The 14,957-nt window shown below is 53.9% G+C and overlaps 1 protein-coding gene across 3 annotated transcripts in view; it reads right to left on the reverse strand.

Annotated features, from left to right (window-relative positions):
* Window positions 1-4,592: 4,592 nt before the first annotated feature.
* RAP1GAP2 (RAP1 GTPase activating protein 2) overlaps window positions 4,593-14,957 on the reverse strand; it is a 237,350-nt gene continuing 226,985 nt past the window's right edge. For all 3 annotated transcript variants that reach the window (XM_064583725.1, XM_064583727.1, XM_064583726.1), the window contains 6 exons: window positions 14,288-14,401; window positions 13,932-14,049; window positions 13,382-13,508; window positions 10,382-10,458; window positions 9,953-9,991; window positions 4,593-9,105 (listed from right to left, as the gene is read on the reverse strand). In XM_064583725.1, coding sequence (XP_064439795.1) covers window positions 9,983-9,991; window positions 10,382-10,458; window positions 13,382-13,508; window positions 13,932-14,049; window positions 14,288-14,401 — 445 coding nt within the window. In that variant the 3' untranslated portion in view covers window positions 4,593-9,105; window positions 9,953-9,982. The remainder of the gene's footprint in view (window positions 9,106-9,952; window positions 9,992-10,381; window positions 10,459-13,381; window positions 13,509-13,931; window positions 14,050-14,287; window positions 14,402-14,957) is intronic.

The following is a 14,957-nucleotide window of genomic DNA, read 5'->3' on the forward strand; positions in this document are numbered from 1 at the left end:
AAAGAAGATGTGGTATATAGATACAATGAAATATTATGCAGCCATCAAAAGGAAAGAGATCTTGCCATTTGCAACGACGTGGATGGAACTGGAGGGTGTTATGCTGAGCGAAATAAGTCAATCAGAGAAAGACATGTATCATATGACCTCACTGATATGAGGAATTCTTTTTTTTTTAATAGTAACTATTATTATTTATTAAGTAATCTCTTCTGTACTAAGTGCTTTACATGCATTGCCTCAATTTACTCTCAAAGCAACCACAGTGAGATGGTACTATCCCCATTTTATAAATTAAAAAAAACAGGCTCAGGGAGGTCAATCAACTTGCCAGAGGTCATACAGGTGGTTGAGCTGGATTTTGAACTCTGCTCTGAACGACTTCTTGTCTCTTTTTTTTTTTTATTCTTATGTTAATCCCATACATTACATCATTAGTTTTAGATGAAGTGTTCCATGATTCATTGTTTGTGCACAACACCCAGTGCTCCATGCAGAATGTGCCCTCCTCAATACCCACCACCAGGCTAACCCATCCTCCCACCCCCCTCCCCTCTAGAACCCTCAGTTTGTTTTTCAGAGTCCATCGTCTCTCATGGTTCGTCTACCCCTCCGATTTCCCCCGCTTCATTCTTCCCCTCCTGCTACCTTCTTTTTTTTTTCTTAACATATATTGCATTATTTGTTTCAGAGGTACAGATCTGAGATTCAACAGTCTTGCACAATTCACAGCGCTTACCAGAGCACATACCCTCCCCAGTGTCTATCACCCAGTCACCCCATCCCTCCCACCCCACCCTCCACTCCAGCAACCCTCAGTTTGTTTCCTGCAATTAAGAATTCCTCGTATCAGTGAGATCATATGATACACGTCTTTCTCTTGATATGAGGAATTCTTAATCTCAGGAAACAAACTGAGGGTTGCTGGAGTGGGGGGTGGGGTGGGAGGGATGGGGTGACTGGGTGATAGACACTGGGGAGGGTATTGCTATGGTGAGCTCTGTGAATTGTGCAAGACTGTTGAATCTCAGATCTGTACCTCTGAAACAAACAATACAATATGTGTTTAAAAAAAAGAAGAAGAAGAAGATAGCAGGAGGGGAAGAATGAAGGGGGGAAATCAGAGGGGGAGATGAACCATGAGAGATGATGGACTCTGAGAAACAAACTGAGGGTTCTAGAGGGGAGGGGGGTGGGAGGATGGGTTAGCCTGGTGATGGGTATTAAAGAGGGCACGTTTTGCGTGGAGCCCTGGGTGTTATGCACAAACAATGAATCATGGAACACTCTATCAAAAACTAATGTTGTAATGTATGGGGATTAACATAACAATAAAAAATTAAAAAAATAAAAGCTCTCTTCCCTACCCCAGCACTGGTGTGGAAGAGCAGAGGAGAAGGAGGGGCGTGGATGTGGGACAGATGGGCCCCCTGTCAAAAAAAAACTGCACCAGAGTTCAACAGGCAAGGAAGACTTTATTCAAGACTATTGCAACAGAGGAGAGAGATTGAACTCACTTCTAATACAACAGGGACACGTGGGGATTTCTAGCCAATGGGCAGGGTGAGGAATTGGATGGAAAATTGCTAAGAAGAACTTGGTGAAGTAGCAAGGGCAGGCGGACGCAAGGAGATTGGACAGCAAGAGGGGGGGCTTCTCAATTAACCAGTCTAGCAGGATTCTTTGCTAAAACTGAGCCGGGCAGGCCAAAGGCAGGCTGAGGATAACACCTCGTTCAAAAGAGGGCTCAGGCGAGCCTGACTGAAGTCGGGGCAAGGGGGGCGTCCTTGCCTCACCCTGAGCCAAAACTCCAGCCCACCCGCCAGCCTACTCTGGAGGGTTGGCAGGCGAGGGGGCTTGGAATTGCATGTGAATTGAAGTTTAAAACAAACAGGACTGAGTCTGAACCGAAATGAAACGGTTTTCATGACTGACAGCTACGGCAAAGTTTCGGGATTGGCCTGGGAATTGTTACCGGAGCCAGCCCTTCGCCCCCCACGGGCAAAGAAGGGCCGGTCAGAGCACAGCCTGTAGCTCCACCGGACACAGCGGGCACTGGAGAAACGAGACTGAACGAAATCCCGAGCATGGCCTGAGCAGGCTCCTCAGGAAAGCGTTCCCCGTGCGGCAGGGAGGATAACGTCCGCCACTATGTTCACCGACTGCTGGGAGCTGCCGGGCCGGGCCGTGGGGGAAACCGGTTTCAGGAGTCCTGGCAGCGAGCGCCATCTAGTGGAGGGAACGCGCAAACGCAGACCCCGGATGACAGGTGAGCTTGCAGGGCCCGAGGAGGCTCCGAAGGTTTGGAGGGACAGTAACCGGCCCACCTCAGCAGTGCTCGTGCCTCCTACAGCACTTTCCCCCCAGGCAGGAAAATGTCCCACCTCCGCACGGCTCTGGGGGATCGGCGACCCCGAGCTTCTGGGGAGAAGGCTTGAACCCAGGAAGCGGCCAAATCATGCGGTGCAGACGGCGTGGGGTGTGTGTGTGGAAGATGCGGCTTCACCTGCCCTCATGGGGGCGCCACAGACGGACCCGGAAACGCTGGGAAACGGGGCTCGGGGGCGGCGCCCACAGCCAGGTGCGGCCACCGCAGCCCAGGATGCTGCCGGCGCGGGCTCGGGGACAGCACCTCCAAGCCGGGCAGGCAACCAAAGAGAGCTGGAACCCGCTTTCCTGGGTGCGTCCTTGTGCATCTAGAAGCCCCCACGGTCCGAAACTTACCTTCATATCGAAGTCAGCGCATCCATGCAAATCTGCATCAAATTTAGGTTCCAAACTGCAGTTGGATTCTGATGCTTTAAGTGAAATGGGGATAATAATAGCACCTGCCTCAATGGGGCGCTTGGGGGCCTCCGTCCTGCGCTAATGCTTGTTTTGAAAATGGAAATTGGACCGGATGCAATTGATATGGTAAGGGGACATTCGAGTCTTACCCACACTGCACGTTTGATTATGCAACTCACCCACTCGAAGTACCAGGTGAACTCCGAAAACTGCACCCGACTGAATGGAGCTGCGTGGGACCCCGCACCCCGTGTGCCGTGAGCCTCACGCAGCTGCATCGGGCGCTCCCGCTGCAGGGATCCCTCCTTCCATCTCTTCACAAGAACCCACACGCCTGCTTCCACAACCTAACCTCCCGTCTGTGACAAAGTAAAAAGCCCTATTTTTGTAGTACTGATTTCTTCATCATTTCACATGTGTAAAACTGCGCTACCATTTTCATTAACCTTTTTATTTGTGTCAGGGACGTTTTTGAGTGCTGTGTCCCTAGCCCTACTTCCCGCAAGCCTTGTGCTTGCAATTTTGTTTGGTGTGATTTTTAGGAACTAGGACGTCATGTTATAGAACTGAGTGCATAAGTAAAACATTCAACTGCTGTTATGATCATAGTAATAATTATTATTGAACCTCCGGTGCTTGAATAACACGCTATTTTTTTCAAAGTTCTTCCCCAATTATGAATTGACTTTATCCTCATGCTTTGCTTGTGGATTATTTTTCTGATTATACATAAAAGAAAACGCAAACCCAGCGACAGAACTTGCCCAAGATCACACTCCCAAGTCCCAGCTGAAAAGGCCTGTTCCTTGTCTTCAAATTTCTTAAGGAAAAAAAAAATGCAGATACTACTTGTAAAACCTACGTCCAAACCTTGTAAAGCAAAATGTACATACGAGCATGGCCATTTGAGGGTGCCTGAGTGGCTCAGTCAGTTAAAGCGGCTGCCTTCAGCTCAGGTCATGATCCCAGGATCCTGGGATTGAGCCCCGCACGGGCTCCCTGCTCAGCGGAGAGTCTGCTTCTCCCTCTCCCTCTGCTGCTCCCCCTGCTTGTTCTCTCTCTCTGTCAAATAAATAAATAAAATCTCCCATCCAAGTACTAACCAGGCCCAACCCTGCTTAGCTTCCGAGATCAGACGAGATCGGGCGCGTTCAGGGTGGTACGGCCGTAGACTAAATAAATAAAATCTAAAAAAAAAAAGAAAAGAAAAGAGCATGGCCTTTTGGGAGTCAAAGGTGGATAGGAGAGAGGGCATTTCATCACAAAAGAATCCTTGAAGAGGTGACTTGGGAAATGTGGAAAAAGAGTGGGTGGAAGGAAGAAAGTTGCAGGATGGAGACAAGTCAGTGGATAACAAGGGTCTCAAACTCAGATGCCAACAGGGGCCAAGCAAACAACAGGAATGAATGAAATGCTCCAGCTGTAACTGGTAGAGAAGGGTGGGGACTGCAGTGACTCAGGTTTCACCAGAGGGATAGCCTGGGGTGGGGGTGGGGGTGGGGGGCGCTGACCAATCTGTGCCGCTCCTACAGAGGGGATCCAACATCTGACTTTTTAAGAGAAGCAGAAAATTCAGATTTTATGTGACACTTCTAGGTTGGGCTGTTTTTTCATTTTAATTGCGGTCTCAACATCAACTGTTTTCTAAACACTGACAACTAATTCAAGTATTCTAAAACACTCTTGAGGCCAAAGTCACGCATTCACAGATACAGCCGGTGGGCTGCCAGTATTCAACTTCAGAGAGATGCTGCTCAGGGCTTGGGGCCCCAAGCAAAGAAGTCTGAACGATGATGGACACAAAATATGTTATTTATTGTCAATTTCTGCAAAGACACATTTAAGCAACAAAATATACATTTGTCGACCTTTTAGAATTTGTTTTATACATTAACAAATACAATGTGCTACCATAGCAATAAATTAAATATACATTATTTACATTACATAGGCAGTCAGGGTCTACGAATCACCTCCTCAAGAAGAGGAAAGAAAGAAAAGTCATCATCACATGGATCATCATTTCCAAGCTACACTTCTTAAGTTCTATCACACAAAGGAACCTCTTCACACTAGAACATCGGCACTCCCTGGGCTGGAGTGTAGAAGGGTAACGTCCATGACGGGGGAGAGTTGGCATACATGCTAAGGAGCGGGAAGAAGGAACTGAGCGTTCCGAGTGGAAATATTACAAAATCAAAGATGATGGCATATAAATTCCAGTCTTCCAGCCAAACACGCTCTCCCCAGGGCTGGTAAGGCCCAGGACAGAGCCATTGCCCCAACAGCCTCTCACTAGGCAGGGCTCCGCTGTCCTTGTCCCTAGTGGGGGTGGTCTCCCTCCTCCCAAAGGGGCCGATGGCCCGGCTGAGAGGAGGGAGTTGTGGCGTTGGGGTGGGCGAGGGGCTAGTGTTACCACTAACTAGAACGCTCCTTGGCAGCCTTGGCAAACTCCACTGACCCACTCCCACCTTGCAGAGAGGGAGCTTGGGGAGAAGCCGTGGGTCCCTGCCAGCCACCTACTTGACCCCTGGCCGTTCCCCGACAACAACCTGTCTCTGTTGACTCAGAATCAAATGAGGAAGGTAGTGTTTGCACTGGCACCTTAACCAGTCAGGGTAAGAAAGTGATTCTGGCTCTCATCCTACCACGGCACGGGAACCTACACTTTTATTAGCCACCTTTGTTTAAGGATCAGGGAGAAGAGAGTTTTCTTTTACCACTTTTCTTCTGAACTTAAGAAGGGGAAACTGAGGGCTAGTTAACTGCACTCTGCCCCAGCCTCCACCCCCATTACAGACCAGAGCTGAAGACCTGAGGTTACCAGGAACGGTCCACTAAAAATCTACTTCCCTCCTTGTTTTCTTTGCTCAAGCCGCATCCAAAACCCCAGGGCCCTCACTGGAAAACTGAGTGCATATCCCTCCTGATGAAAAGAAGAGACTGCACTGATATGAGGAATTCTTAATCTCAGGAAACAAACTGAGGGTTGCTGGAGTGGGGGGTGGGGTGGGAGGGATGGGGTGACTGGGTGATGGACACTGGGGAGGGTATGTGCTCTGGTGAGCAATGTGAATTGTGCAAGACTGTTCAATCTCAGATCTGTACCTCAGAAACAAATAATGCAATATATGTTAAGAAAAAAAAAAAAAGAAGAAGAATGTAGCAGGAGGGGAAGAATGAAGGGGGGAAATCGGAGGGGTAGACGAACCATGAGAGACGATGGACTCTGAAAAACAAACTGAGGGTTCTAGAGGGGAGGGGGTGGGGGGATGGGTTAGCCTGGTGATGGGTATTAAAGAGGGCACGTTCTGCATGGAGCACTGGGTGTTATGCACAAACAATGAATCATGGAACACTACATCTAAAACTAATGATGTAATGCATGCGGATTAACATAACATTAAAAAAATTAAAAGAAAAAGAAAAGAAGAGACTGAAGTCCCACCTTGACCGCAGACAGCTCCCAACCAGGGCCCAGGCACTAGCTAACTGACTCCTCCGAAACTCAGGGCCCCAGCAAATGTAGCCACCCATTCAACTGACCGTGTAGGTGGCACCGAAGAACGGGCCCTGGGTTGTGGGTTCCAATCCCAGCTTTGCCACTTGTTGGTTGTGCGACCTCCAGTGAGTCATTTCCCCTCACTGGGGCTGAGGTTTCTCAGCTGGATGACAATATGGATGGATTAGATATCAAAAGGGGCCCAGAAGGCTTGGACATTGAGATGAGGCCAAAACAAGGCTGAACGACAGAATATTTTTCACTCATCATTTTCCATTAATTAGAAACTCGAGCTCAGATCTTCTATCTCAAGCTCATTCTGCATCTGTTAAGCATCAACTGAGCATATGGGTGCCCTGCAGAGCCCGACCAGTATAGTTTCTTCCACGAGTCAGGCACTTCCCAGAGGCAGAGACGTGTCCAGATCACAAGCAGAGTGTTTCAAATCCCAGCATGAGCACCGTCAGGATGAGTCTGGTCACAGGGACCAAGGAGACTTGAGCAAATATTTGAGCCCCAAGACTGGGCGCAGCAATAAAAGGAAACTTTGGGCCAGAGCAGATGCAAGAGAATATGGGGGAAGCAGCCTTCAGGAACCCAAGCTGCCTGCCCCATGGTCCAGAGGGGTGAGATGAGACTGTCCACTCCCTGTCCTCCTCGTCCCCCTCAGCCCTAGGACCTCACAGGCTGGTCATGTATACTCTAGAAGCCATAGATGAGCTGGGCTTTCTAGAGAAGGTAAGACAGGACCCAGAGAGAGGGACATTTCAGACCCTGCCCAGCGTACCCCCAGTAGCAAACAGAAGGTGGAGACCACTTCTCAGGTCTGTTTTGTAGGGAACAGGCCTGTGCCTCCCAGTGTCCCTGGACACACGCAGCCATCCTGGTCACTGGCTCAGAGGCAGGGGCTGAGCCCTCTCAGGAGGTGGGGGCTGCAGAAGGAGCAGCCGGAGCAGTGGAGGAGAGCACGTATGAGGAGGCTCCCAGGAAGGACAGGGTGGGGACAAGCTGGAAACTCCAGAGGACCCCCGGACCACAACACAGCACAGCACAACCACCAAGCAGCTATAAATACCAGCTACCCGAGAAGCAAGCCAGAACCTGGAAGAGTTGTGTGTTTTTGTTTTTTAATGCAGTTTGACCTTTCAAGTTCCTCCCAAAAGCCAGCCAACAGAACGCGGCCAGAATCCGCAGACCTCGTTCCAGCAGTGGGTGCTGCTACAGTGATTTTTAATAAAAGCTAAACAGACGCTTGTTGACCTTCTCACTGGAAGAAATTTTACCGGACTAGTATTTTAAGTAAACACGTTTCCCAAATAGTGAGGGGAGAGGTCCACCCAGCCCGCAAATAGGGTCCCACAACATCCACATGGGTGAGAGACGAAGGATCAAGGTTTTGCCCTAATGGCAAAAGCAGCAGGGAAACAGTCACATCAGTCACAGACAAGTAGAACGTTGACGCGATTGCTTTGACTTCGGAACAGGCCCGGACTCCAATGCAAATAAAACATTTGGTAGAAATCCTTGTCATCGGCTCACGGAAGAAGGAGCCCAGCCTGAGGCACCGGGGCTATCTGGTATTACAGGGCCCCACTCACACCCCCAGGGCTCTGCAAATGGGGATGGGCGAGACGCAGGGAGAGGGGGCTTGCTCCTGACAGTGAGCTGGCTCTGGCCAAGGGGGCAGGGGGCAGGCAGCCTCTGAACTGCATCCAGCTGGGGCCCAGGTTGTAAAAATCCCGCCAACGTGACCACTGCCTACGGACCCGTGGGTGAAGGGGATCGGGGGACCAAGCGCCAACAACGCCAAAGGGGGACAGGGCTACCCCCCCCCCCCACACACACACAGATGCCAGGAGCAGAAATCGCAGAAGGACGTCGCTCCTTCCTCATGCCTACCTTCCACGTCCACACGTCAACCGAGGCGGACAGGTCACCCCCCACCTCCCCGGCTCTGACCTAAGTGGTGGGCTGAAGCAACTCTTCCACGAGCCTCCACCTCCAGCGGGGACCTGATCCCAGCCCAGCCAAGGCCCCACCGTTCTCCTCAGCCAAGGCCCCACAGCACAGCTCGCCAGCTTGCTCTTCCTGAATTCCTTCCTGCTCCGGGCCGCCCACCCCTCCTTGGGGAACACGTCTGCTCTGAGGGGAGAGACTGGCCGGGGCTTCTCCCACAGCAATGGCGTGGGGGCCCCTCCACACACGCACAGCTCTGTCTCGCCTCCGCTGCCGGCACCCGGGGTACACTGGGCTCAGAGACGAGGCAGCGCTGGGCTGGAAGGCGGCAGATGGGCCAGAAAGCAGCTCCTGGCGCAGAAGCACATAGCTGTGGGAGCAACGCCGCTGATTTCCAGCCTCATATCGTGGAGGACGGCTACAGATCTTGGTGCCTGGAAAAGTGGTCCCTCCGCCACCACTCACTAGGTTTGCTGTGCCTGTCACGTGCAGGACACAGTGCTGGCAGCCCCCGCACCCCACCTCACCGCACTCTGCCTCTCCAGTCTCTGACCCAGTCCCCAGGACCCAGATACCCCTTGCCCAACTCTTTCCTCTGTGCACAACGCAAGGTGACGGGTGAGCCAGACACACATCACAGGGGCGGTCGGGAGCAGGGGGAGCCTGGAGGAATGAGGCCTCATCCAGAGGAGAGTGCTTGAAGCGTGCCTTGGCAAGGGGACAGGCAGGACACGGGGACAGACAGCTGGTCTGGAGGGCGGGTGGCCGGTGGGGCAGCAGGACTGTGACGGTCAGAGTAGTGGATGGCACCCCCAAACTGTCGGAATAGGAGCCTTCTCCGAGACAGAATCGGGGCTTCCCTGGAGGAGAAAAGGAGGGAGAGGATGACCAAACACTGCATAAGGAGAACGTGCGCCCATGGCGACAGCCCGCTGAATGGGCTTGGGACGCGAGGGCCAAAGACAAGGGTGCCAGACATTAGGCAGTGTGAGCAGTTGGGCATAAACGCTGACGTGGTGAACAGAGCGGGGTGAAGGTGAGTGTCAGAATTGCCATGGTCTCTTCTGCTTTTTCACAGGTTTATATAAAGTGGGCGGAACTCGCCCCCGCTTGGTTCTCACCGGCCGCAGCCAAGCCGCATGGCAGGGAGAGGGCTGGAAACTCAAATGGCTCTTTAGGAACTTCACCAGCAGGAGGTCAGGCCTTGGTGGTGGCAAACCGGACCCAGGCCCTGCTCTGCTGAAAACCACACACTCCCTCAGCTGAGAATGTTGAGGAGGCTGGGGCATCTCTGAACATGCAGAGAGGACACATTTCAGCCCAGAGCCCCGGCCGAAGACACAAGGAGGGAAAGGCTTCCAAGAACAGGGAGACAAGGGGACAAACTGAAGGATCCTCTGTCTAAGGGAGGAAGGCCAGCTCTGGGCTACTACCCCTCTGCCTGCTGGAACCAGGCTCCTCCCAGGGCAGGGAGACCAACTCAGTGAGTCTGGCCCAGTCGTATCGGGCAGCCCTTCCTGTCCGCACCCGAGGCCACCTGCGGTTCTTCTTCCATCCAGACCCGGGCCTCATCACAAGAGGCTTCAGGGAAGAGGTGAGCAGCCCTCCCCAGCTCAGGATCCCTCTGGCCAGTCTCAGGACATGAGGACCCTGATTTTAAAGTGGACACACCTTCCCTCGTGGCCACAAGACAAACACGTGACCCACCTTTGACAAGCGAAGGACTCCTCTTTCACATTAGTGACCCTGTTTCAAGAAAAACACACACAAGAGTTATAAGTAACCAGACAACATAATCCCTGCCGACTGCGGCCCCTGTGCGCTCAGCTCTCAGCTCTCTGGGGAGCTAGGGAAGGGACACGGGGCTCCAGGAGCCGAGAGTTCCCAGCTCACAGCTGTGTGTGTCCCAGGGTGTGACTAACACAGGGGGTGTGGCGGAAGCGGCTGGCAGCCCCAGGCCAATGCTTGCTCCATGCGGGGACTGCAGCATCACCCCCAGATCTGGCCAGAGCTCTCCTTCTCCCAGTGGGCTGTGTGAGGCACCCCCTTCCTCCGGCCCCCAGGAAGGACAGCTGGCTTTGGGAGGGGGCTGGGGTGGGATGCGGGAGGCCATGCCCTCATGCCCCTAACCCTTACCGCACTAGAGCTGCCATGGCTGAGCTTGTCGAAGCGGAATTTCAGGTTTGACCTCGGGGAGTTCCTGCTTTTGGCATCTAGGAAAGAGGAGTGTCCATGAAGAGTGGGCGGGGCTGCAGAGTCACTAGGGCTGGGGTGGTGCTGTGGGGGGGACCTCCTCCCGCCCTGGGGCACTCCAGCTGACCTGCAGCAATTTGTCAGAGCCAACTCTTAAACCTTGAGAAATTTTTAGAAATGTCAGCTGGCTGGTAAACCCAGGCATTTTTTTAAAAAATAAACTACAGAAGCTTCCAACTCAATAAATCCTATTCATCAAAGATAATAAATACTCAAAAGTCCTCGCTCCCCAATTATTTCACTGCACTTGACTACTATCGGCTCTCGTCGGGTGACTTATGTCCACGGCACCTGCCCGGCGCTTCCTCCCTGCTCGGCACAGCGCACTGTGGGCCGGGGCTCAGCCGGGGCCGGGCACTCAGCACGGAGAGCAGCGGCTGCTATAAAATCAGGGCCTGGCTTCAACTAATGCAGAAAATGTTAAGAAATACAGATGAAATCTGAAGACACGCTGCGTCTGTAGCCATTACATTAGGACGGGTACAAACACCGGAGCTGGTTCTGGTCCAGCACTTGAGAACTAGTATGTGATTCAGCAAAGAAGTTGCTTATGTCTCTGACGAAATATCAATCATCAGTCACGTCGGAACTACACCTTGTTGGTCATCTGCAACTTCCAGTCATCCACAAATACAGAGGTTAGACAAACACCAATCGGAGCGCTTGGCGAGAATCAACTGGCAATATGGGACTTAGAATAGAGAATTCCAATGTATCGTTATTTATATCCGTAAACGAGCATGTGCGCACGTGCAAGCGTGTGCGGGAGAGCTGGGCCGGGAACATGGCCAGCACACCACTGGCAGAGGGGCTGCTCGGCTTTCTGGCTTTCCTCTGCCCTGGGGGAGTCTACGGGTCAGCACACTCCAGCCGGAGGCTGCTGGCCCCTTCAGATCAAGGGGTTCCAGCCAGCATGGTGAGTCACTCTCAGTCGGGCCTGCCAATCCCCACTCAGGGCTCCGGGCGCCCAGGTGTGACATGACCAACGGTCGGGGCATCAGAGACTACAGAAGACTGGACGTCAGGCCCTCCCAGGGGACCCCCCTCTGCTTGGCCCTGTCTCTCCCCAGAAGGAGCCAAGCAGCTCACAACAGGTTCCCAGAGGTCTGCAAACTGACCCCGGTCCTGCGAGTCCCAGCACGGCCTCCGTGAGGCTGGCAGCAGGAGGTGGCTGGGGTTCACTACTGTGCGGGGACAGGGGTGGAGATCAGGAAGCATGGGAGGGGGTCCCCAGGCCCATTCAAGGTCCCCTTCTGCCCCGGGTGACCTTCAGCTAGTGGCAGACCCTCTCGAAACCTCCTGCTACTCAGAACCTTATTTGCTTTGGTATTTATTTAATACCAAGTAGGAGCCGCGCTTGCTTACAGAGTCTTTCATTCATTTCTTCAATATTTAATTAAGCCTTATTTTTTAAAAATCAGGGTATTTATATTAGACCAAAGAGCCTGGGCACTTGGGGGTTTTACAGATGGGGAGACTGAGGCTCAGAGGGGTGAGCCTGTCCTTGCCACAGCCAGGGGCTGAGTGAAAGGAAGCCCGTGAACTGGCTCACTCTGCGTTTCTATCATCTGACTGGAGTTTCTCAGCCTCAGCCTACTGACATTTCCTGCCAGATAATCCTGTGCTGTGGGGGGCTGCTCCGTACTTTGTCAGGTGTCAGCAGCATTCCTCTCTCCTCCCACAACCATGAAAACCAGAACTGTGTCCAGATACTGTCAAATGTGCCCTGGGGAGCACCATTAACTACACTATTGTTTTATTCCTGTTATTTAACCTAGCCAACATTTAGGTTAACAGTTCTGAAGTCTCTGACAACTAAGCTCATCTAATCTTCACACAACCAACCACGCAAGGTAGGAACTATTCCCCTCCCTCCATCCTTTGCTTGGGGAAACTGAGGCACAGAAAAGCTCAGTAACCTGCCAATGTCGCATCACTAGTAAGTGGCAGATGAAGGATTTGGACCCAAGCTCCACTGTCCTGCACTTGTCCCGCCTTGAGGGCCGCACACCAAGGCTCTGATTTCTGGGTGACGGTGCCCCGCCGTACCTACCGTGCACGTCCCCTCACGCTCCAGCCCCTCCCCCCGCCCCAGAGCTGCCGCCTCGCACTCTGCCTGACCGCAGGGGTCCCAGAACCCCCAAAGGCCCAGACTCTTTGCTCTCTCTGAATCCCCACTGAGTGGAAAATTCTACCTCCTTGACATCTCTTGAATCTATATCCTTCTCCCATTGCTCCAGACAGCCCCGATCCACAGCCCAGCCACCCCTCACTGCCCACTGTGACCCCTCACTGATCTCCCTCCCTGCGTCCACTCCCCACCAACCCCATCTACTCAGCCAGCTGCGGCCACCTAGTCCGGACTGCGCTTCTCTACGTAAGACCCTCCAGTGGCTTCGCTCGCCAGCAGAACAACACCCAACTCCTTGCCAGGGTCTCCATGGCGGCCCCAGCCTGGTGCCCCATCTGCCTGCCATCTCCTCTCACACCTGTCCCCTCCGCGGACTGCAGCCCAAGGAACCATGTGCGGTTCCCTCCACCTGCAACACTCCCCCACTTTGTACCCTTGCCCTTGTCACGACCATCACTGGGGCAGAGGCGGCCCGCGTCAGTGACGGGGTGCGGCAAAAGGGCCTCCACTTTCAAATCCCAAGTCCTCTACCAAATCACTGAACTTCCGGAGCCTCAGTTTCCCCATGAGTAAGATGATAAGAACACAGGCATCTCAAGGCTGATGAACAGACGAAGTGAGCTAGCAGAGCTCGAGGGCCTAATGCTTCGGGGCTGGAGCGGAACGTGCTTGGTTCGGTGTGGCTGAGGTGCACGCCCACGATCAGTGGTCACAACACAGCCCCTGCCCCTCTGGCCCCAGCCACCACTGACCTGTAGGACTCCGGCTCACGATGATGGGGGTGGCAGGTGCTCCCGGGCTGGGGCTTTCGCTGCTCGGGGACGGGCTGTAGACAAACACCTCCTGCTTGAAGGGTGAGGTCGTGGACGGCTGGCTGCTCTGGGGAGAGAGGCCGGGTGAGTGAGGCCAGCTCCGTCCTCAGTGGCCCCACAGGGTGGCCCGTGCCACGGCAGGCCTGACACCATCACTGCCCTCCACTTTCCACGTGGACCTGATCTGGCTGCCGCCCCCAGAAGTGCCCCTGACCCTCTCCTCTCCTGCCGGGAACCCCATGACAGGGACCCCATTCAGGCCTCTGGCCCTCTGTGGCTGTTCCTGTGTCACTGGCAGGGAGTGGGGACAGCTGACTGGCCCACCTCCTTCTCGTTTCCATACTGCCCACCCCCCCACCCCCTCCCACCCCCACCCCAGAGCCCGGATGGGGCTCCACCCACAGCAGCTAGTTTGATGCACATGGCAGGTGTCCGGCTGGGCCCAGGGCACCCCTCCCTGCTCCCCAGGGTTGGGTGGAGCCACACCTACCCCACTGTCACACTCCTCCACGGCTTCCCCCTCCCCCGCTGTGCTGCTGAAGCTGCTGGTGCTAGAGGAGGAGCGGGAGATGTTAGCTCTGCCATTCTCCTTCAACTTTACGAAGGGCCTGTGGGGAAAGGAGCGGGACAGGCCTGGTCACTCACCAAAGCCCCCCCACCCCCACCCCAGGCAGGGCAGACCTGGCAGGGACTGAGCTTGCCCACCAGCGACTCCCCGTGCCCCCTGCTGGCTGGCTTCTGTGTTCCACAGAGTTCTCCAGGCAAAAATGCAGGCTCTCAGCAGAGCGTGCATTCCAGGGCTCCAAGTGGCTAAAGCCAGCCCTGCCCCCACCCTCGCTCTCTTACTTCTCCTTGTTGGGGCAGATTTCTGGAGAGCTAGGATTGGATGAGGCCTCAGACTTTATCTCTTGAGAAGAGTGTGCACCATCCGGGGTCTTGGGGTTGCTGGATGCACTGTCACTAAGGAAAGAGAAATAAAGAGGGGTGAAGCCATGCGGCCAGCCACTACGCCCCCAACCCACCCCCAGGCCTGATACAGGCCCAACCAGCTCTCAGCACCACAGGGCCTATGGGGTCACGGCACCCCCTGCCAGAGCACAGCCACCAGGACCTCCACTCCCCTGAGCCCCACTCCAGCCACAGTGGACAACAGGGTTTTCTGCTCCATCAGGGGCTACCTTAGGCTCCTAGGCAAGTCAAAAGCGATCAAGCAAGAGTCCTGGCCCGATGCCCCCAAGCCCACGTCCACTCCCCACCTATGCTGGCCATCCCACCTGGCAGAGCTCTAAGTCAAGAACAGGCGGGTCTATGACGCCCACTCCCACAGCAGGGAAATAACCCAACGCACGTGGACTCCGTGGCGGGGCTGGCAGGGTCACCGTGCATAACAACCTTCACACAGGCCATAATACGAGATCCCTGGATCTGTGTGACGAGGTGGCTGGGAAGGGCATCTTGGTAAACGGGCTACTCTTGGCCAAGGGCCCAAGGGCTTCCTTCTCTTGGAGTTTAACAA

This window comes from Mirounga angustirostris, unplaced genomic scaffold (assembly GCF_029215605.1).
Source record: "Mirounga angustirostris isolate CCGP_5_RB_7025 unplaced genomic scaffold, mMirAng1.0.hap1 SCAF_17, whole genome shotgun sequence".
Classification (NCBI taxonomy): Eukaryota; Metazoa; Chordata; class Mammalia; order Carnivora; family Phocidae; genus Mirounga; species Mirounga angustirostris.